This window comes from Quercus robur, chromosome 10 (assembly GCF_932294415.1).
Source record: "Quercus robur chromosome 10, dhQueRobu3.1, whole genome shotgun sequence".
NCBI lineage: Eukaryota > Viridiplantae > Streptophyta > Magnoliopsida > Fagales > Fagaceae > Quercus > Quercus robur.
In genome coordinates, this window is record NC_065543.1 from 5,599,880 (window position 1) to 5,623,262 (window position 23,383).

Genomic DNA, 23,383 nt, shown 5'->3' on the forward strand with positions numbered 1-23,383 from the left:
TGACAATAATGATATTAATTAACAAATGGTTGTGTGTGGTGGGTTCCAGTTAGCTCAACTGGTAAAGTCTCTGATGGTTGTATAAGAGATCTGGGGTTCAATCCCCGTCTACACCAAAAACTGATTGGTGTCTTGGTCTGATAATAAAGAGCTATTATCAGGAGCGGACGCCATAGGTTAAAACTCTTTCAAAAAAAAAAAAAAACAAATGGTTGTGTGTGTAGTTGAGTGTGATGCAAAACTGAACAAAATTTCAACGTGCGGTAGGGCTACTTTCCTGTTAGAATTCAAATAGAGTACAATAGAATACAAGAGCCTTTGATTTAATGTAAGGCAGGGCTACCTATATAGAAATAGAATACAAGAGCACGTTGCCTTATGGTATAATATTTATTGTCACTGTTTACCAAAAAAAAAATATTTATTGTCAGTTTGTCACCGTGTCTCTTGCCTTGTATTTTTTTCCCTTATGTACTATATATAGGGCATCTCTCACGCTCTTCTATACACCAACACAAACTGCACCCATTTGTCCTTCAAACGATGGAGTACTCCAAAGAACATGAGGCACCTTTTTCCTCTCCTTCTCTACCCTCAAACAAGTAAGCACTAAACAATCTCTCTCTCTCTCTCTCTCTCTCTCTCTCTCTATCTCAAAGTCTCAAACACACACACACACACACACACAAATCTTTTTCCATGGTAACAAATTTTGTTTAACATATATATATATATATATATATATATATATATTTCATGAAGGTGGTGGTCCAAGGATACTGTGGCTATTGTGACAGGAGCAAACAAGGGGATTGGGTTTGCCATGGTGAAGAGATTGGCACAACTGGGATTGACTGTGATTTTAACTGCTAGAGACATAGAGAAAGGGCACAAGGCAATCGAGGAACTGAGAAACCAAGGGCTTGATGATGTACACTTCTTTCGCCTTGATGTCTCAGAACCTGCTTCGATCAACACTTTTGTATCATGGTTTGCAAGAATTTTCGGAGCATTGGATATTCTAGTGAGTTTGTTTGCTATCAATTTTCTTTTCTTTTTTATTCTTATGCATATATGTTTATATACAGTTTTTTTTTTTTTTAATTACTATTTTTTTCTTCTATATACAAGCATAAGGACAAATAAATTTCAGTAAATAATTAGCAAAAAGTTGCATCCAAATGCACCGAATGCAAAAGGGTCAAAGAAACTGACTTTCCTTAATTTACCATGGTAAGCAAAAGGGACAAAGAAACTGAATTCCTTAACTTACTACGGTAATTATGTTATTATTGACTGTTAATAGTTTCAGTTTATGTTGACTAAATATAGATCCGGTGGATAAGGTTGATTTTGCATGTGTTCGCCGCATGAAGCTGATCAATCAATCTCACATGCATTACATATCATATCGGTTTTTTTTTTTTTATAATTTTTTTATGTAGTGGTGGAAGTTTTTTCCCCTATTAAATGTTTGCTGCAATGTTTGAGTTCATGTGTTAGAGTCTTAGAGATGACTCAAAGATATATGACAAGAAAGGTGGAAAAATAACCTTTATGTTTGAGTTGTAAGGTACTAATAATTAATAGAAATTTCAAAAAACAACATTGCATTTAATTTAATTTAAGTTAAGCAAATATATTTTCATTATCATTTAGGTGTATTATATGCATTTTTGTTAAAACCCCAAGCCAATTGATCTTATGATAATGTGATCTGGCCCTAACGGCCTAAACCAATTCGAGTCTTTAATTATATGATTTATGCATTTAGAAAAAGCTATAAGAGTTTTATAATTCATTTGATTAGTACCTTATTTTTTATTTATTTATAAGAAGATTGGATAAAAAAATAAATAAACTTTATAAGTGCTGAAAGTGAATGCAAATTATGTAGTGAATATTTGATATTTGTAAACGTGGCTAAAAAAAATGCGGCAATAACCCGCTTTTTTTTATAGTGAATATAATAAATTGGTTATTATAATTCCATATTTAATAGTAGAGTAACAGATTATACAATATTACATATTTAATTATGTAGCAGTAATTGAGTGGTTATACATTGGGAACCAGATATCATTACATGATTTGACTCTCCAAAGAATCTTTAAAATATCAAGGTTTGCTAAATTAAGAATATTCGTTAACAAGGACTTATTTTAAATGTAAATATTTCTTAAATAAGATTGATCTACCTTTGAGATCGTTACAATTATTAGGATTGAATCTCGTGAAATGTTAAAGTCAAATAAATCATTCTTTTAAGATGATAGTACTCATAGTACTCCTCACCTCAAATTTCTTAGGTATAGAAATGTCGGTGTCCACTTTCTATTTTCTAATGCTACTATGCTAGGCTCAAAAATTCTTAAGAATAATGTTGCCCAACTCACAATTTATACATAAAATAATACTTAAAAGTTTTTTTTTTTTTTTTTTGATAAGATACTTTAAAGATGTTAAGTGTTACTCACAAAACCTGAAATGAGTTTTCTATTTTAATGAAAAATCATAAGTATTTTATCTATTTTTCCCTAAAACATAGCCTCTAATTAAACACACACATTACATGTATGAAAATGCTAGTATTAACATTACTATCTTTAGCAAGATTTCTACTACATATTCGGTTTGAACTTGCCTATCACGCATTATTTTCTCAAAATAGGAACATCACATATCAAATTATATGGGTCTTTTTCTTTAAAAAAAAAGAAAATAAAATAAAAACGTTTTTAATTTTTCACGTCTAAGTAATTTGACATGACCATGATTAATCACATTGGACATCACGCAATAATTTGTATTTTAAAGGCAACATACGAGGCCCATTAAAACTTGTAGCTCATTGAAACAAGTAAAAAATATTAAAAAGCTCATAAGGAAATAATGATTTGTTGTGTTTTTACTGTATAGTTTAGACTAAGACCTTGGAACCCAAACTATTTTGACATCATGTCTTTTTTTTTTTTTTTTTTTTTTTTTTTTTTAAAGCATAAACATTAATGAATGTATCTGCAAGAAATGTCAGAATTTATATTTTAAAAAAATGAAATAAAATCTGCAAACACACTTTTTTTTTTTTTTCCCATATATATACCTTATTAGAGTACATCATCAACATTTTTGCTGATTTAGGTTTTTATTTTTATTTTTCTTTTTGGTGGTAAAAATTATTAATTACTTTCGATTGTTAAAACTTCATTCCTTTTCAATTAGCTTCTTTTTTTTTTTTTTTTGATTTGGAATAGGGGAAGGGGAAACCTAGACTCAAAGCTTAGCAGAATGGAGTAAGAACTTAAATTCACACACTAACTCCAAAACTGCATGCGGCAGTTGGAGTCGCAGACCGAGTTATAAGTCCCTCTCCTAACACAAACCTAAGCGATGAGAGACTAGACTTGACTTTGAACCGATTTTTTTTTTTTTTTTTTGATTTGGAATAGGTGAAGGCCTTTTCAATTAGCTTAATTATTTAGTTTATGTTTAATTTTTCAAAGTTTACATTTTTAGGTACTATTATACTTTCTGTCTAGCTTATTTCTTATTCTTAAATTCAATAAGTTAATGAAAATAAGCTCTTTCAAAATAGCACTTAATGGATTCCAAATTGACAAGTATCTATATAATTGCTAATAGTTCAACTCTTTCCTGACATTTCTTCAATTTCTCTTTAATGACAAAATTATATCGTTTGAATATTCTTCAGGTGAACAATGCCGCTGTGTCATTCAATGAAATCGATGAGAATTCAGTGGAGCATGCAGAGACAGTGATCAAAACCAATTTCTATGGAGCCAAGTTACTGACTGAGGCTCTATTGCCCATGTTTCGTCTCTCACATTCAAAAAGCCGGATTCTCAATATTAGCTCAAGACTTGGCTCCCTAAATGTGAGTGAAATTAATTCTTAACAGTACGTTTAATTATGTGCATGCAATCTGATATAAATCAATCTAAAACTTGAATAAATTAACTAAATCAGCTTTACTAGTGCCAAGAAAAAAATGTAAACAAGATGAATTTTTTTTTTTTTTTTTTTAAATGTTGATATGTATTAAGCAATTAGCTTGAGAACATTATCATTAGAACATGATATATTGGTATTTTTGTTTTCATTGGTAGAAGTAGAACATGATTGATAAAGAACAACGTGTAAGCTTGAAATAAAGAATTTGTTGAGTCCATGAATTGGTGTTTAAGTATCTTATCATAAAGCTTTTTTGAGATGAAAGCAACTGTTACATTGGCTTGTAAACTTGAAATAAAGTATTTGTTGAGGCCATGAATTGGTGTTTATCTTGTCAAAAAGCTTTTTTGCAATGAAAGCAACTATTAATTTGGAGTGGCAATGAATTGGTGTTTAAGTATTTTGTCAATAAATTTACTCTTTCTCTCCCTTTCAAGTTATTTACACCTAGTTCTTCACTTGCAATTTTTCTCAACAAAAAAGAAAGTTCTTCACTTGCATTGACACTCAATTATTCAAACCAGAAATTCTAATAGATAATGAAATTAGTGTAATTATTTTTTTCTGAATACATGCCCGACATTGATTACAATGTATATATCCGATCCTAACACATCTCCATGAATTTTAATGTTTCTAATTGAACTGCATATATACATATACCGCTTTATTTTCTCAACTAGCTATTAATTACTAATTATTCCTTCATATATGCAGAAGCTGAAAAACCCTAATATAAAAAACATACTACAAAGTGAAAATTTGTCAGAGAAGCATATTGAGGCTATGGTAAGTTTGTTTCTTCAAAATGTGAAGAATGGAACATGGGAAAGACAAGGGTGGCCAGAATTATGGACTGACTATGCGGTATCAAAGCTTGCACTAAATGCATACACAAGGGTTTTGGCAAAGCGCTACATGGGAAGAGGTATAAGTCTGAATTGCTTTTGTCCTGGCTTCACTCAGACATCAATGACTCGCGGTAAAGGCACACACACTGCCGATGATGCTGCTGATATTGGAGCTAGGCTAGCCTTGCTTCCACCTGAGGAATTACCGAGTGGAAGATTTTACTTGAGTGGTACAAGTATTGTTAATTCTAAGTTATAGAATGATTAATTCTGTAAAGATCGATAATAACTAATTGATCTTGGACATGTGAGGGCTCTCACTAATTTCAAATTTCAAAGTTTGAAGTGAGATTTTGTTTGACCAAATGCTATTTTTATTTTCTCTTACTAACTCTTTCTCTATCTCTCATTTATAAAATGGTATAGCGTAGAACTTGTGACGAATATTTTCATGTGGAAGAGAATTATAATGCTATTTCACCCCCAACCAAATTACTAATAGAACCATAATGGTTGCCAACCATTGCTCCCAATTCGCTCCTGCAGATCAGCATATATACATAGCATGTTAAGAGAACTACTATATGCACAAAAAATGGAGCAACAAAACTAAATAAAAAATGAGGATATTGAAGAGATCGATCCGTAATGTAGTCCAACGACGAAGTAGGATTTGTTTGACTTAATACATAAGTTGTTTCTTTAGTCCAATTGAACTAGTCATATCTTGTGTTTTCTATGGCATGTGATAAGGAAAAGTCTACTCCTCCAGAATGGATTCTAAATTTCTAATAAAATTTGATAAGTGAAAGCTGTTCCTTAGGTCAACAAAGGAAAAAAAAATGGAGTCATTGATATAAATAAAAGTAGAGAATATAAACATGGTTTTCCACAAGCAATGACAACTCATTGTCTGTGAAAAAAAATAAGAAAATTTACATACCCATACTCAATTCAAAGTTCAAATAGTAATAATCTTTACTTTTTGTGAGACTTTTTGACATGCTATAACTTTATGTGAAGAAACTTTCAAGTTTTCCTTTAATAGAAAGTAATAGAGCTAAAATATGATGAAAATTATGAGAAAAAACCTCTCACAAATAAGGGTTCTGCTCATGAGTTTTTTTTTTTTAGTTATTTATAATTCAATAGCTACAATATGGAGGAAGGATTTGAATCTTGAATTTTAAAAACACACTAAGAAGTGCCAACTGGTTGAGTTACAAAACTCTTGGCTTTCATGAGTTTCTTTAAGGGTACAAGTTAAGGAATAATGAATATTTAATTATGAACTATAATGCATGTTTTTCAAATTAAAAAGAAAAATACTCTTGTTAATAATTTATTGATTTGCATGCATATATCCATTGTAAAAATAAAAAAAATATATATACATTCAATATTTTGAAGTGGAGGGATTTAAATACTAGATATTTCTATTGAAATTATCAGAAAGTGTTAACCAATTGAGATACAAGATTATTGGATATATAGTCTATATTCATTGTAGCTGTTTTTGCTTTTCTTGATATGTGTGCAATTTTTATTTTTAAAGAATGAATAATAAATAGTATTTAATACAGCATTAAATACATCTTAACTCGTACTCTTAAGGAACTCATTAGTAGAAACTTTCATTAACAGCTCCCAATTTGGGTGTAGTGGCACCTCTCCATGAGCTCACTTTTGAGCCTAGATAAAAGAAAGAGCACATAAGATGATGAGGATATGTTGGAGTAAATTTTTTTTTTTTTTTTTTTTGTTAAGTCAACTTATTTGTTTAAAGTCACTTTTTGTCTCACTTCTAAACAAATAAATTAGTCAAATGCATTGTAAGATCTCACATAGAGAGTGAAATTAGAAATTAAGAACTGTTTTGATTACCTAATGTTAGCATGATATTCATTAATTTAGTGAATGGAGTATTTAAGGTTTAAAATGTAAAAAGAATATAGTTTATTACAAATATAAGTTGTAAAATAAATGTGAAAATGATTTATGTATTTCAACTATGTTTTAAATGGATATAAATGCTAAACAAAAAAATCTAATAAAGTACGTGTATCATCAATGACATTAAGCCAACGCAAAATGTTTGAAGATTGAAAACTATCATCTCACCAATAAAGGGTCGTATAATTAACATTTGCATCTAATGATATTGCTCAGTCAAATTGACAGGAATTCTTTTTCAAAACCGATTTCTTCTTGTAATTTCAACATTAGGAACCATTTGTAACTTGCATGCATGTTGTTTGATTTGGAACTAAACTACTCCGATCTCGCATAATTTCATGTCTTTGTCTTACGTAATTGGCTTTTCTTCGATCTTTGTCTTCTAAGTCTAAAAGGAAAGAAAAAAAAAATTCTCCATTGTTGTCTGCGGCATTAATCTCTCTCAGGAATAAGATGTGCAACTTTATTTCCAGAACTTAATTATACATCACATTAGGTGAGAGTCACGATGTTAATGTTATTTCCTATCTTTGCACTCATATTTTTAGGTCCAAATTGTCTGTAAGTTGAATGGTTCTATATTAGACTTATCTATTTTATACATAAATCTGAGGAATAAAATTTTGAAATAAAAGTTAAGAGTCTTGTAACTCAATTGATACTTCTTAATTAATGTTTTTAATGAATATATTCATGGTTCAAATTTCCTTACTTTCAACTATCGATATATTAAAAAATATTTTTTTAATGAAAATTTTTATTTCTAATAACATAATGGCTTTAGAGATTGTTGGCCTTGAAAAGGGTCTTTAGATTGCTCTCGAAGTCAACAATGAACTTGGTAAAAGCTCTAACCTTAAACATTGTGGATACTTAAAAAGAGAAAGGATTTTAAGATTTTAACAAATTATTATTATTATTATTATTTTTTTTTTAGAAAGTTAATCAAATTAAATTCACCTTTCATGTAGCAAACATGGAAAAATCTTATGGACCCTCAAGTAATCAAAGAGTTCGCTATGCAACAATGTAGTTAAAAAAGAAACTCAACCGCAATAGTCACATGTATAAGATATTTTTCATGCAACCCAAGAACGTAGAGCATAAGAGCCACAAACGAAAAGAAAAGGAAGAGAATTAACTATTGTTTTGTTCTTATTTATATTGATATATGGCTCTTTATTTTTCCGAGTTATTCTATAACTACAACATTTATTACAGTATTTTCTACAACTATTTTATGTGGTAAATTGTAACTAACTACTTGTTATTGTCACTTTTACATAGAGTTATCATTTTTTCTTCACCAGTTATAGTCTATATTCTATAACATCAAAGTTGTGGCACAAAATGTTACGGTCCTAAATTTTCTCTTTTTTTGTTATATTGTTCACTTGTTCTATTTGGCTTACATGGGGGTTTAGCAAAAAAACAAAATTGGCTTATATGGGAGAGTAGTTCTGCTATAAACACATAAAACTTCACAGAAATTTTCACCATCCTATTTATATATCCAATTTATTGGGTCTCACACTCAGTATAACACAGATATTGGTGAAAAGTCCAAGCTTTTAGGCTTTCTTTAGAGTTAATTTCGTATTCATCTATACTATTTATAAGAGGATTCTCCTCTTTAAACTGGACTTTTATATAGTTCAGAAATACCCCTAAGTCTTACGTTTAATAGGGAAAAAACTTGAGGACAACTTGTAAAAATATATCTCCAACTCCACTTAAAATGCCTACAAAATAGGATACTCGCCTATTAATCCATGTCTTCAAAACAAACTTATCCACACAAAAAAAAAAAAAAAAAAAAAAAAAAAAAAAAAAAACCCTCATCTCACGCACAAAGTGCAGGTGATGAGGCTAGTATTTCATACTAATGTTATATCGTTGCCCTTCTTATGAGTACCAATGTTGTTAAAATCAAATCGAATTGAATTGAATCGTTTTAGTTCTTACAATCCCAATCGATTACTACCGATTCAAAAAGTCTACTAGTACAACAAAATCTCACAATAATTTTTTTAAGTTGTATTAGTGGGTTTCAATTAATTTAACTAGTAAAACCTCTCTCATCATTGAAGAAGTGGTTCGAACCGTGCCTACATGATAAACCAATTGGCATCATATTCTGATAATAAGAGCAATCAACATAAAGTAGATATTACAGATTGGGTGAAAGTTAGATACAATACTTTAAGTGTAGTTCCTTAAATTTTCTTTGGTCTGTGTTAGATGTGTATTTATTTTCACTTTTCATTTTCAATACTCATTGTCTCTTTCTCAAATCTTTAATCTTGTACTCATTTTCTATTTCCAACTCATTTTATATTTGGCACAAATTTTCTTGTCTGCTTTTTTTGTTTTCTCTTTTCACTTTTCAATTAAAAATTCAATACAAATTTTGAGTTTTTTTTTTTTTTTACAAATAAGCCACTTTATTCATTTATAGTGAAAATAAAAACAGAAAAAATGTGTATTAATTTTTTATATTCAAACTCATTTTTTTGAATACTGAAAATGAAAATTTGAGTACAAATACCAACCAAACCCAGACTCAAACCCAGCACCAACGCACTGCCACCATAACCCAAACACAACACAACCTACAGCCACCCAAATCTAGCTAGGAAAAAGCTTCATGCTCTAGTGATGAGTTTTTGGTTACAGATCCTTGGGCTTGAGATTAATGTTTGTGATTGCCGAAGAACTGAAACCAAAATCCCAACCCAATCCTACTTTTATATTTTAGGCCCTTTTGGGCCTTTTTTCACTGGGTCTAAACTAAGTCAAAATATAAGAGATTCAAGCCCAATAAAAAGGACAAATGGCCCAAAAATATTCCTTGAAAACCCAACCGTGGCTACTCAAAACAGAATTCCCAAAAACACTCCAACAGAAGTAGAGAGAGAGCTGAGAAGAAGTTGCCTTCGAATCATCATCGGTGTGTATTTCTCTTTCTCTGTTAATCTTTTCACATGTTTTTTTCTATGATGTGTGGCTGTTTCCGACATAAGAAGTTTTGAGTTCGATTCGATCGTGTCTCTTGTTTAGTTCAATCTCTATCTATGCCTATTATGTATGTATGTATGTATGTATGTATGTATGTCTTAGTTTTACTTAGGTTGCAAATGGGTCAGTGGCTCTCATGTAAAATAAGTTCATGTTGTCTTTGTTGTGGTCAGTATCAGTGTTTCACTATTGTATTGATCCAGTTACGATATTGGTTATGAGTTATAACTTATTATAAGTTTAATTTACTCCGGACATGAGTAATTTTTTTTCTATTCTTCTTCATCTTTCTTTCGATGAATAAAAAATGGGAATGTTAATTCATTGACTTCATACCACGTGATGATTAGGTAATATTATGTGCATTACCAAGGTTTTGATGTGGTTATTGTTGTGGGCATAACATATTTGGAGAAGCATCACTGCTTGAACCACTTAACTCATGCCAAATATCATGTGAAGTGATATGAGAACTCTTACCATCAAGCCACACTCACGCGCTACTAGTTAATTTAGTTCTTATAAATTTGAAACATTTCAATGTTATTATTTTCTTCACTTCCTAATATTATTGTTTTTTTTTTTTTTTTTGAAAAGCTCAACTTTATTTTTAAGAATTTATTTTAAAAATACAACGATTTCAAGTATAATTATTATTTTTTTAATAATTTGATAATTGGGGGTGGCGGGGGAAATTTCAATATAATTATGATTATAAGTGATCACAAGTTGTTTAGTGTCAACCCACTAACTGACTTGATCACATCGGGATTTGAAGGAATTAAAATTGTTGTCGGCTGTGAATATGCATGTTGTTAATCGCAGTTTGATCTATTGTACCTATTGGTTGTCTTGTCGATGTTAACAATTTAGGTGACATCATTGTTGACAAATCGGTAAATTGATGGATATCTAAAAATCTCTATCGAAACTCCATGTAAATTAGGTATGAGATGGGGAGGGTGAGGAGGGATGCTGACATGTGAAGTGGAGATGATGAGAGGATTAGCACCATGACGGTCTGTGACTAGGGAAGCAAGGAATTGCACAAAACTCTTTTAAACAAGTGTGGTTCATTTGATTTCCATATGGAAACCTCATAACTCGATTCAATCTCATCAAGTTTTACCAGTATTAACTCATTGCTAGAATGCTAGTCGATCTCATTGGGCATGCCAAGCTCCGACCTTTAATTATATCAAATTTATATTTAAGAAGATGAAAAAAGATTTTTTTTTTTTTTTTTTCAATTAAAAAGTATAGTTTGAGGGTAAAAGAGTAATATTATCAATAATAAACGTTATAAAATACTCCCATATAAACTTCAAACTGAAATCAAGTTGTTCACAACCACTAGCAAATAAAAAACTGTAGCAAAAAAAAAAAAAAAAAAGTATAACAGCTATTTCAGTTTCACATTTCTCTCTCTTTTCTGTGAACTTCAACACCAGCGTTTTCTCTCGGTCTCTCCCGCCATTATCAACTTCATCTTCTCTGACTCTCTCTCTCAAATCCCTAACCCTAAAAATTCCACCATTCCTTTCTCTCCACATTCCTCTTCTCCACAATGATCATCTTCGCATTCTAATCCCCCCCCAAAAAAAAAAATGCGACTCCACCGCCTCCTCAATTCCCCGCCTTCCGATCAGATCGCCGCGTCGAAACCCTAAATCTCGGATCCGGATTCGCACAATGTCTTGGGGATTAGGCTGGAAGCGACCTTCGGAGATCTTCCACCTCGCTCTGAGCTACCGCAATGAAGAACCCGTGGAAAGTCCCGGCCGCGTGTCTTCGTCTTCTTCCGCTTCGTCGTCGTCGACGATGGGCTCGGCGTCGTCGATAGTGGCGAAAGATCAGGAGCTAGGGTTTCGGAATGTCGGCTGGGGACGACGAGGAGCAGATGGCTCTCAGGCTTCAGTCGCAGCTCATGGTGGCGCTGCCGATGCCGCAGGACAGCGTGGAGGGTGGTGTTGAAGGCGGAGGATGAGAATGTGGCTGTGGAGATGACGTTGGTGAAGCGGAGGGAGCCTCTGCGGGCCGTGACGATGACCAAGGTGGCCGGGTCGGGTCAGCAGAGCGACGGTACCGGCGTGTTGACTAGACTTTTGAGGGCCAAACCCAGCACCAACGCACTGCCACCATAACCCAAATACAACACAACCTACAGCCACCCAAATTCAGCTAGGAAAAAGCTTCATGCTCTACTGATGAGTTTTTGGTTACAGATCCTTGGGCTTGAGATTAATGTTTGTGATTGCAGAAAGAACTGAAACCAAAAATCCCAACCCAGTCCTACTTTTAATATTTTAGGCCCTTTTGGGCCTTTTTACACTGGGTCTAAACTAAGTCAAAATATAAGAGATTCAAGCCCAATAAAAAGGACAAATGGCCCAAAAATATTCCTTAAAAACCCAACCAGGGCTACTCAAAGCAGAATTCCCAAAAACACTCCAACAGAAGTAGAGAGAGAGAGAGCTGAGAAGAAGTTGGCTTCGAATCATCATTGGTGTGCATTTCTCTTTCTCTGTTAATCTTTTCACATGTTTTTTTCTATGATGTGTGGCTGTTTCCGACATGAGAAGTTTTGAGTTCGATTCGATTGTGTCTCTTGTTTAGTTCAATCTCTATCTATGCCTATTATGTATGAATGTATGTATGTCTTAGTTTTACTTAGGTTGCAAATGGGTCAGTGGCTCTCATGTAAAATAACTTCACGTTGTCTTTGTTGTGGTCAGTATCAGTGTTTCACTGTGTCACAAATTTCATTCAAAGATGCAATCTTGTTGAGATATATAGATGAAATGAGTTTTTAGAAGTTATCTTGATTTTAAAGTCACCCCATAAGTTCTTTCTTTCTTTTCTTTTTTTTCTTTTTTTTTTTTATGTTGTTTATTAAATTTTAATTTTAACTTATTTTAGTTATTAACTTTATTGTGGTTTTGACTCTTTGAGACTGGGAGCTTTGAAAACATTTTCCTTTTCTTTGTCTTGATAGTTGTTTGGTACTTAATTGTAACTAATCACTTATTGAATCTTTTGCATAAATTTCTCACTAATCACTTTTTGAGAAATTTATTGAGACTAATACCAAGAAAATTTTGATACATAAGATTTTTTTTTTTTTTTTTTTTAATTTGTATTTGAAAATATTCATAAAATTCTCAAATGGAAATTCATTTTGAGTATAATTTTGATTGACTTCCTGCTTTCAAATCTCCCTTGAGGACTCAAGTGAGTGACTGGCTATAGACACAACAAAGGCAATACCTTTTTCCTGAAACCAAGTGACGACTGTCTTGGAGTTACAGCTTTGATTATTGTCATTCAGCCACTCAGGAATTAGTTTCCTTTTAGCAAAATAAGACAATTGGGTTTATTTGAATTTGAGAAAGATGTAGAAGAGAGGGGAAGGAAGGATGGAGAGACATAAAATATTGTGATTTGTAAGGCATGGTAATTGATTGATACTAGGGAAGTTTGCTTTTATGTACTGGTTGAAGAGTGGTGTCACTTTTGCTAAGCAGATTTTAGTTTGTTAATTGTGTAGATACCCTTGCATCTTTTCTTTTAAGTCGAATGGATTACCCTATATTGTAAGTGATATTTTTTAGAGTTTAGAGGAATGGACAACAAAAAAAAATTCCCATAAATGAACTTTTTAAATTTCGTGGTCACCCTCATTTCATCAAAGGGTTCTACTCTCTTAATAATAGTATAGCTTCCTTACAATATTAAAGTAATTGAGAATCATTCTATTTTCTTTTTTGTTGAGATTTACACCTTTTACAATTTTATTTAGACTAAGAAGAAAGTTTTCTTCCAAACTTGGTTAGACAACTCTTCTCCAACCAATTACATGGGAGCTCATAAAACCAAACCATCAACATTTATTTTAATCACATGGCTCATTAAGTCATCTAAAGAAGTCGCATAGCTATTAGATAGGTCATGTAATAAAAGTACATGTGGGGTATTCATTTGAGTAACTACGTATTAGTTAAGTTGGAGGGACTTTCCTCTAAATTTGGAGGAAAATGTCGTCCAACAGAGAAGTGGATGGTTGCTGGTAACTATCTTTCCTTTATATATTTACAAGACAAAAACAAGTAAACAACAATGATTTGGCTTGGTTTGCAGAAATTTGGAAATTTGATATATATGAATAATGATGTCCTTTTGTACTTATTTGGTGATAGTATTTTTTAGATCATAGTGATATTGAAACTCATGGAAAACATCCCTTCAAGAACCTAATTTTATTGATAACCTAAAGGGGTAACACAATCAGCTAGGAGCCATGCCTCAGGAAGTGGAAGTCACTAGCTCAAACGCCCCTTCCCCCTCCTCTTGGAACCAAAACTCACTTATCAAAAAAAGAATATACTACTACTGCTGATCCTTTGTGCCAAATTTGCCTCGTATCAGTGTATTTTGAATGGGTTTTCCAATGAGTAATACCTCCTGCCCCAACTTTTGTAAAATTCTAATGCTCGATCAAGCGTTCTCAGCATATAAATTAGTTCTTCCAATATAACGTTACTTTATTTTGAGTCCTACAGGTTGTTAATAATCTTTAGCTCAACATTCTAAATCTGAATTTAAAATATCAGCTATTACATTTTTAAATCTGTTATATGGTAGATTGTGTTGCTCTAGGAAGTTCTCTCCATAGAACAATTATTTCTTTTGATCTATTACATTCCCATGCATAATTGTTGTATACTATTTGATTTTTCAAGATATTCTGGGCTGATGCATCTTTCTAACTGTGAAATATATATTATATACAATTTCTGGGGCGGTGGGAGAAGAGAGTAAGTTCTGGGCTTCTGTGATGCTATACCAGTACTATTTTCCATTTATTTGTGCTCAACCTTCTTTGTTTTTCTGTTTTTGGAACAATCATATCCATATTTTTGCCCTTATGGCTGCTGTGTTTAGTATCTCGTTTCAAGCTTGGACATTTTCTGGCTTTCAGAAAATAGATTAATGCAATAAATTCTCTGTAATTGCAGGAATCAAAGATCACAAAGTGCTTTATATTTTTCCTTGCAAATGGCTGGATTTAGTAGCCTTGCACCTAAGATGAAGAATCTAGTTGTCGCCGGAAGCTTGACAGGATTTGTCTTTAGTGTGTACTTCTACACCATGAGAGCTGTTGCCAGTGGTGATGAACTGCAGGTGGCTATTGATAAGTTTGAAGAGCAGAAAAGCAAGGATGTGTCAACCGTGCCATCAAAGGTTTAACTTAGTACCCAGTTTAGTAATAATGTAATCAGGGGACACAGCTGAATTTTAATTCTGTGATAGTGAGAGAGATCATCTGAGTTTATTGTTTTATCTTCAGACATGGCACTAAAGGTTTAATAATAAAACCAGCTTTGTAATAATGTAAGCACGTACAAAGTTAAATGTTTTTTGTGAAAGTGAGCATGCTATAGTTTTGTTCTTCAATTCTGTGCATGTGTGAGATAAAGAGGAGTTGAAAAGGGCAAATATAGTAGGGAAGCTATCAAGCTAAAGTTACACAAACAAGAAGTCCATTGAAGTGAACAATACAGGAGGCAATGTGAATGATGAAGATGTGATCATGTCTCTGATAGGCTGTGTAATGAAAACTGTTCTGAGTTGACAAATGTACCAATTCAAGTATGGAAATGGAAGACCTACCATCCATTCTGATCAACGATGATACTGATGACTAGTTTTAGAATATTGGGTTAAGCTTTTGGACATTTGTGGCTACTCAAAAGGACTCCCCAGGTAGAAAAATTATTCAGTATAAATATAAAGGGCGGACAGCCACTCCCAATCAATATAAGTAAGTTATTTCTTATCTAGTATTAATTTAAAGAGTTAAGAGAACATTATTTTTTGGTGTTTCGTGGAAAGGCTTGTACAACGGTACAAGTTGATTGAATGAAAATAGAAATGGAGAAAGCTAGGAATCAAATACTTTATGATGTGCATGAGAAAATCCAATCAGTTTCTCATAATTAGGGGTAATGGTTAAATGCCTAAAATCTCATCCAAAATTAAGAGAATCCAAAATCAGCCCATAATTCTCCATAATGGAGGCAGCAATGCCCCTTATCATGGCCATAATTAAGAAAATGGCTAAAATTAAGGTAAAAGGCAACAATATCATTCCTGAATATTGGGAACCCTAAAAAAAATGGGTTTTATGAAAAAATGAGGGATGTTAACTTAGGTGTCAAAGAGTCTCTCATGGCTTATCACGCTGTTTTCTTCAATCCCATCTCGCTTTTATGCAGGTATTTGGAATCCAAATTTGTTGTGTAAGATGTATGCTTCAACCCTTTGTATCGATTCCATATCTTGGAAAATAATGCAAAAGAAATCTTAAAGTATAGTGTCTTCTTTATATTTAATTTTTTTTTTTTGAAATTTCCTTATAATTAATATTATTGTGTGAAAATTGTCCAACTATCAAACTAGTATTTCCTTTTGCTATGTGGGGCAGCATATTGTGAACTTAACAGGACCGGCACTCGATACAATTTTCTTGTTTAACTATTTAACATCAACTTGTAAAAGATGTTCTTAATTCTAATGGTGTGTCAATCACTTGATAAGTGTAAAACCATCTTCTCGAATCTAAACTAAAGAAAGCATCGCACTTATTTTCACCTAAATCAAACTCACTTATGGTTTTGTGAGTGTTATTACTTCTCCAATTGACAAATTTGGAAAAATCCATGATGGGTGAATAAAAATAAAGTCAAAATAAAGTGTTCTAATTCTCTACCTTTTCAGCAAATTTGAAATTATTGCCTGTATACATGAGGTGTATTAGTAGCCTAGGAAACATTACACAGTGAATTTAGGAATGATTAAAAAATTTAGCTGAAACGTGTTGGGGGTGATGAAAATATTGTGCAAGTAGTTGTTTTTCTACAGCTCCTGCAACCATTATATCCATATTTACATATTCAAATTTCTTGCATGAATCATATTTGATATTTCTATCTATCTATCTATGAAACTTCGCATCTGTATTTACAAAATTAGATGTCATCTTTCATCCATCAAAAATTGTAAGCAGCATTTTAATTTTGTTTGCAAAGACAACCCAAACTAGCTTATTTGAAAAAGTGCCCGTTTGAGCTTCTCTAAACTTTGTCCTGCATCACAAAAAATTAATATTATATCTGAGTTCACAAGCAGATTTCCATTGTTTTCCATCATTCCTATGGTCATCATTCAGAGATCAAAATACATGCACATCTGAAGAATTTCCAGCCATCCATATAAATCTGTTTTGAGCTAAATTTGTATATTATTCACTCATACATCTTTATGATTCAGTGTCACCAAAAATATGACACTGACACTTAAAATTCCTGAGTATTTTAAAACATCAATTGTTGACTGCAATTTAAATAATATGAAACTAGTGACTGATCTTGAGGCCTAAAAAGGAATTGCAAAACAGAGTTCAATATCTTTCACCATTATCTTTTTCAGTTTCCAAGGATTTGAATGTGATTAAAATAAGGTTACTCTTTCATTTAATTACTAATTGAAAAGGCAGCCTTCAACCTTTGACAAAGATGTGGCAGCATCTTGATGCCGTCCTGGGTTGATTGATCCACACAGGACTCCAAATCATTTAGTGCACCGGGTTTGTTCTGTTGCTTAGCTGTCTCATACTTGTCTTGGCAAACCATCAGCGATCTATTCAATTTTTCCTGCATCCAATAAAATAATATTTGAATAATCTTTATTAGTATTGAGAAATTTCTTCAGCAATGGCCAGGAAAAGAAAAATATTCTGCAAACTTAAATACATATAATGACTTAGCGGGCATGCTCATGCCCACACACAAAAACACATCCTTATACTCATACATAAAACTTCAGCTTAATAAGTTCAAAAGGGAAAATTAGGAAGGCACACAAATGTTTACAATATATTTTAGAATATTCCCAAGAAGAAACACCAAATAGCTTAATTATTGTTTGTCTCACACTCGCTTGTAGAATATCTTAAAATGTCTTGGGACAAACTGAATTCTATCCAACAATTGTTTTTTGATAAAAAAATTCTATCCAAATATTAACAACTTTCTTTCCATTTCCATGCTCATAGTATTCCTGAACAGTAGTTTCAATTTTGAGATTAATATCAACAACTCTAGAAGGTAGATGTGATTACATCTTTGTTCTAAGAGGAACCATCAGGCAAGCAAACTAAGACCTCTTATCAATTAACATTCCCTGAGATAGATTCCAAGGGTGCAAGACCATTAATACTGCCAGGTTTAAAAATGGTGCAACCACTCAATGTCAGGAATTTGCAATGGAGGTAGTACCTATCCATTGTCACCTGGAGTTATTTTCTAGTTACACAACTTGTCTAATTGAGTCAAGAGAAAAGCACTTGGTAATCATAGCAAGAATAATCCTAATTAATTCTTATGGATTATTCATGAATGAAAATGGTGGCAACTAGTCACCAGAAAATAAAATTAGAAATTCAACTGAAGGTCAAACTAGACAAGATCCTAAATATTGAAACCCGGCCATTGGTAATTGGCTCATCCCATTAGGTAGTCTACTGCAAGCGAAAGGTTGAGCCAATAAACCATCTATCACATTTGATCACATTTAATTTGAAATCTCATACACCGAATAAGGTTGCAATTAGATTTGAGGATCCAAAATCAAGGATTTGAAGAACAGTTGCTAATATAAATTGCTTTATATGAATTTAACTACACAAGATGATTTGAGCTTTGGAACTTATCCAAAAATAAAAAAAGATGATTTGAGCTTTGGAGGTTTTGCTCTAACAAAAACACTGGTATGTTGTGGGTTTGAAATTAACATTTTTATATCTAATCATTTCAAATCCACATATTAATAAAGCTCAAATCCATCCATAGATTTCATCAACAGGGAAAAAAAAATTGCCCCCCATATTTATTCAAGCCATTTAAACTAGAAATTGAAATCGAAATAATTTTTTTTAATACTTCTATCCAAATGAACCATAAAGGAATTTTACAGTTCAATAGAAGAGACTCTAGGGTCAGGAAAAGAAAGAAATAAACAAAAGAATATCCAATAATGGGGGGAAGTCAATGTAAAGTGTAGATATCCTTAAGTACTTCCATGAAGGTTGTGGTGATGCAAAGAAGAAAGGAGGTAGAGAGATGCAAATACATGGGACTATCTTCAATCAATTTGGAAATAAAACAAATAAAATGTAGATCTAGAAACTTGTAAGTTGTCCCATAAAGGTGTTTTAAGAATAACAATCCACTAGTTCTACAGACTTTCCACTTATCTTATATTACTCACCAAATATCAAGCAAATATTATCAATGCAAAAAAGGAGTAGCACATGGTTCCACATCATGACAAGTAACATTTAAGAAGGTACAGTTTATTACCCTGAATCCCTGATATATTGCAACAAAAAAGAAAATCATATGATTTGACAGTTTCAATTGTCCAGATTAAAACAACAACCAAGTCTAGGAGCCCCATAAATTGAACTATTTCAAATCCTCAAGAAACTCAAGCGGAAAATATAGGACTGAGCATATATGAGGTTCTGTAAAACCAATTAAAGCCAAAAAGAAAGATCAAATGTAAAACAAACCATAAAAGAATTTAAAGAAGAGGATAACGAGGCTAATAATAATCAAATTTGTACATGTTTCAATTATGATAAATAAATATTCAGCCCCAATTAAAAAAATCATATAACCCCTAAACCTCAACTCAGTCTGTTAACAGAGAAATTGTCCCCTGAAAGGTAATGTAGTATTTTACTTTTCTTCAGTTTGTGGAAATTTAAAGAAGAGGACAGTGAGTCTAATAACAATCACATTTCATTGTACATGTTTCAATTACGATAAATAATATTAATCCACAATTAAAAGCAATCACATAAGCCCTAAATCTCAACTCAGTTTGTTCAGAAAGGAAATTGTCCCCTGATAAGGCAAGCAAGTGTTTTCCTTGTCTTTGGTTTGTGGAAATTCAATGCATATTCAACAACACATCCTATTAACAAAGCTTCTTAAAATTGAATATTTGTAAATTTTTTCTTGGCAAGAAATTTTGCCCAGGGTATAAATCCCTCCGAAAGAAATGGAATCAATTAGAGAAGCAAAATAAAAAGTAAATAATTACACAAAAGGAAAGAAAAAAAACTTACTTGAAACTTGGCCATCTCATTCTCAACCATCTGTTGAGATCTAACAACTGGAACACTGCAATTTTCTACACAATTGCTTATCTCATCTTGGCTTCTTCTCCTATCAAAGCACTCATGTGCACATTTGAAGTATGCTTGCTACATCAATCATCATTGAGAAATTCATTGTAAGAAAAGAAGTGCAAAAGGAACAAAGAGGAAGAAAGAGACTAATCTCCAAAAGATATAATTAATACTTTATTTTGTTGCCAAGACAGCATGAGAAAGGGAAAATTTGAAACTAGAACCCAAGAAAGCTAAACACTCCCTTGAATAGTAAAGATGTAATAGTGCTCTATTTATTAGTTGCCAAGAAAGCTTGGAAAAGGGAAGGTTTGAAATTTGAATCCATTGAAGCTAGACGATATATGCTCCACCATTCAAAAGTAATAAAGCACAAAAATATGGGTATGTTGAATTGAATTTCTCAGAAATCAGAAACCACAAAAGACATAACACTCTATATGGATGTTGGGAAACTTGAAGAAAAGAATCAAAATTAAAAAAAAAAGACAATGATTTTTCATTTGTAAAACGTTTTTATCTACCAAAAAATATAAAAATTGAAACTTAATCACTTGAACTAAGCCAAACAATTGTATTAGATACAATTTGAATAAAATTCAGCTTTCTCAACTCCACAGTCACATAAAGCTGAATACTTGGAACTCTAGTTAATTTGATTTCCCTACTTTTTCTCAAAATGAAACGTTTAAAAATTGAAACTTAATCACTTAAGATATGCCAAACAATTGTACTAACTACTAAGTACACTTGGAATTGAATTCAGCCTTCTCAAGTCGAAAAGCACATTAAGTTGAAGACTTGGTATTCTAGTTAGTTTGATTTCCCTACTTTTTCCAGAAAACAAACAGAACCCAAAAGGGCCAAAACCCAACCCATCATTATCTTCTTCTCTCTTTTTTTCCCACAAATTTCTCAGCAACCAAACAGTAGAAACAACATTGAACCTATACCCATCAGAGACAAAAGTCCATAAATACATTAAAAATTAAAAATTTATACCCATTTGTACAACGTTTTTTTCCCTACAAAAAATTCAAAAATTGAAACCTAAACCATTAAGCTGAGCTAAACAATGAAACATTTGTGCTAGATATATTTTGAATTGAACTCAGCTGTCTCACACATAAAGTTGAAGACTTGGGAATTTAAATTAGTTTAATTTTCCTAATTTTTTCTCAGAACCCAATACCCAACACATCATCATCTTTTGTTTTCCCACCAATTTCTCAGCAACCAAACAGTAGAAACAACATTGAACTTATACTTATCAGAGACGAAGTACACCCACATTAGAAAAACAACTGAACTTCCCAAAAGTCCAAAAACACATTAAAAAACAAAAATTGAACTTATGCCCATATTTTTTCCAGCCAATTTCTCCGCAACCAAACAATAACAACATTGAACTCATACCCATCAGAGACAAACCACACCCACATCAGAAAAACAACTGAACATCACAAAAAGTCCATGAACACATAAAAATTAAAAACTGAACTTATGCCCATCTTTTTTTCCCAACAATTTCTAAGCAACCAAACAGCATAAACAACATTGAACTCATACCCATCAGAGACAAACCACACCCACATTAGAAAAACAGCTGAACATCCCAAAAAGTCCATAAACCCAAAAAAAATAATAAAAAAAATGAACTTATTCCCATCCTTATTTTCACCAATTTCTAAACAACCAAACAACAGTAATAACATTGAACTCATACCCATCAGAGACAAACCACACCCACATCATAAAAACAACTGAACATCCCAAAAGAAGTCCTTAAAAACAATAATACACATACATGCATACATACAGAGAGAGAGGGAAGTAGAACCTGAAGGGTGAAATTGACATGGTCTTGAATAGGAGAAAGATGTTCTTTAGCGGCTATATTGACCTGGTGAAGTCTTTGTTGCACTCTCTCCGAAACCATTCTCTCTTCAGCTCCTGCTGCGTAATCCATCTCTCTCTCCGTCTCTGTCTGAGGACTTTGCTTGCAAATTGACAATTGAGAATTTGTGGGGTTTAGGGTTTTTGCTTCTTACTTTTTAACTATTGCCTATTTTTTACTTTTTTTTTGAGACCACCTATTTTTTACTATTACTAGTATTATTAGGATTTTAATTCTTGAGGTAGAAGTAACGGACCCCATGTATCCGACCCATGCCCGAACAACTACTTTTTTTCTTTTTCTTTTTTAATTACGTAATAAGTTTGAGTTTATATATATTTCAATTTTTTAAAAATTTTATCTATTAAAGTCAAAATATTATAATTCATTTTAACTTTCTAAAATTGTTTCTCAAAAAAAAAAAAAAATCTAAAATTTAGCACGTGCATGTTTGTGTTTCTAAGTAATTTTTTCTCAAAACTTCAAATACTGCAATAAGCTTAGCACATATCGATTTAGCTAACATAACCACTTGGGACATGTGAAAATAGCCTTTGAAGGTTGGTTGGTCTTGTGCCATGTCACTCCCTTGTGTCACATTTGCATGCCATGTCAACATCTTTTATGTATTGCATTAGATTAATGTATTAATAATTTATTATTATAGTTCTCTAAAGGAAAACTTTAGGCTAGTTTGGTTGGATGGAAGGGGAAGGAAGGGAAGATATAAGAAAAGAGTTATTTTGTTTGGTTAAAATGAAACTGAGGAAAGAAAGGAAAATTGGAAGAAAAATATTTTTGTGGGATCCACCATTTGTTCAATTCTAAACTTGAAAAGTTTTAACTTGTTGTGAAATTACTTTTATATCTCTATTCATTTGTAATTTTAAACTTTGCTTATTTTTGTGCTTAGTATTATGTATTTAGTTCACAATTGATCTCAAGTCTAGGTAAAGGAGGAGGGTTGCAGTATGTTAACGGCCTATGTAAAATTTAGTTACTTTCTTATGAATAGATCCAATTATATAGAAAATTGTTAGGGAGTCTCCTATTCATATGGCCAACCCAATCTAATTTGTCGAGAATTCATAGTTGACCTCAATTTTTGGGACTAACATTTTGTTGTTCTTATATTAATTTATAATTTAAAATGATAAATGTCAAATATATTTCCTCTCTTTTTTTCCTCTTCTCCTTTACATCCAAACATAAATTTTTTTCCCCCTTATTTATCCTTTATCTTTCCTTCTATTTTATTCTCATCCATCCAACCAAACACCACCTTAAAAATCAAAACTACATGGATAAATAACCCCATGAGGGGTAATTGTGTAATTTAATTTTTAGTTAATTAATGTCCGAAACGGACACGGAGCACGCGCCCTATATAATTGTAGTCTAATGCTGTGGACTCTGATCTCAGGTTCTCTTTGC

At 32.2% G+C, this 23,383-nt stretch overlaps 3 protein-coding genes across 4 annotated transcripts; 2 read left to right on the forward strand and 1 right to left on the reverse strand.

The window, feature by feature from the left end:
* The first annotated feature begins 491 nt into the window (after window positions 1–491).
* Window positions 492–5,210, forward strand: LOC126703332 ((+)-neomenthol dehydrogenase). The gene is made up of 4 exons (XM_050402298.1): window positions 492–602; window positions 763–1,024; window positions 3,713–3,895; window positions 4,690–5,210. The coding sequence occupies exons 1-4, from the start codon at window positions 544–546 to the stop codon at window positions 5,080–5,082; spliced, it is 897 nt and encodes a 298-aa protein (XP_050258255.1). The 5' UTR covers window positions 492–543; the 3' UTR covers window positions 5,083–5,210.
* A 4,381-nt stretch (window positions 5,211–9,591) lies between these two features.
* On the forward strand, window positions 9,592–15,251 carry LOC126702328 (uncharacterized). 2 transcript variants are annotated; one of them, XM_050401002.1, is made up of 3 exons: window positions 9,662–9,690; window positions 12,259–12,303; window positions 14,813–15,251. In XM_050401002.1, exon 3 carries the CDS (start codon window positions 14,853–14,855, stop codon window positions 15,042–15,044), a length of 192 nt encoding a protein of 63 aa, XP_050256959.1. In that variant the 5' UTR covers window positions 9,662–9,690; window positions 12,259–12,303; window positions 14,813–14,852; the 3' UTR covers window positions 15,045–15,251. The 2 variants fall into 2 exon arrangements, with proteins under 2 accessions (XP_050256958.1, XP_050256959.1); XM_050401001.1 differs by lacking the exon at window positions 12,259–12,303 and having other exon boundaries at window positions 9,592–9,729.
* A 1,795-nt stretch (window positions 15,252–17,046) lies between these two features.
* LOC126702991 (uncharacterized) lies at window positions 17,047–22,095 on the reverse strand. The gene is made up of 3 exons (XM_050401874.1): window positions 21,893–22,095; window positions 19,990–20,127; window positions 17,047–17,509 (listed from the first exon to the last, which is right to left on the reverse strand). The coding sequence occupies exons 1-3, from the start codon at window positions 22,019–22,021 to the stop codon at window positions 17,330–17,332; spliced, it is 447 nt and encodes a 148-aa protein (XP_050257831.1). The 5' UTR covers window positions 22,022–22,095; the 3' UTR covers window positions 17,047–17,329.
* Window positions 22,096–23,383: the final 1,288 nt, after the last annotated feature.

Coding starts and splice junctions, on each gene's coding strand:
- LOC126703332 (XM_050402298.1), top strand. CDS start 544: ATGGAGTACTCCAAAGAACATGAGGCACCTTTTTCCTCTCCTTCTCTA. Junction 603..762: donor CCTTCTCTACCCTCAAACAA/GTAAGCACTAAA, acceptor TATTTCATGAAG/GTGGTGGTCCAAGGATACTG. Junction 1,025..3,712: donor TCGGAGCATTGGATATTCTA/GTGAGTTTGTTT, acceptor AATATTCTTCAG/GTGAACAATGCCGCTGTGTC.
- LOC126702328 (XM_050401001.1), top strand. CDS start 14,853: ATGGCTGGATTTAGTAGCCTTGCACCTAAGATGAAGAATCTAGTTGTC.
- LOC126702991 (XM_050401874.1), bottom strand. CDS start 22,021: ATGGATTACGCAGCAGGAGCTGAAGAGAGAATGGTTTCGGAGAGAGTG. Junction 20,128..21,892: donor ATGTCAATTTCACCCTTCAG/GTTCTACTTCCC, acceptor TGATTGATGTAG/CAAGCATACTTCAAATGTGC. Junction 17,510..19,989: donor ATGAGATGGCCAAGTTTCAA/GTAAGTTTTTTT, acceptor TATTGGATGCAG/GAAAAATTGAATAGATCGCT.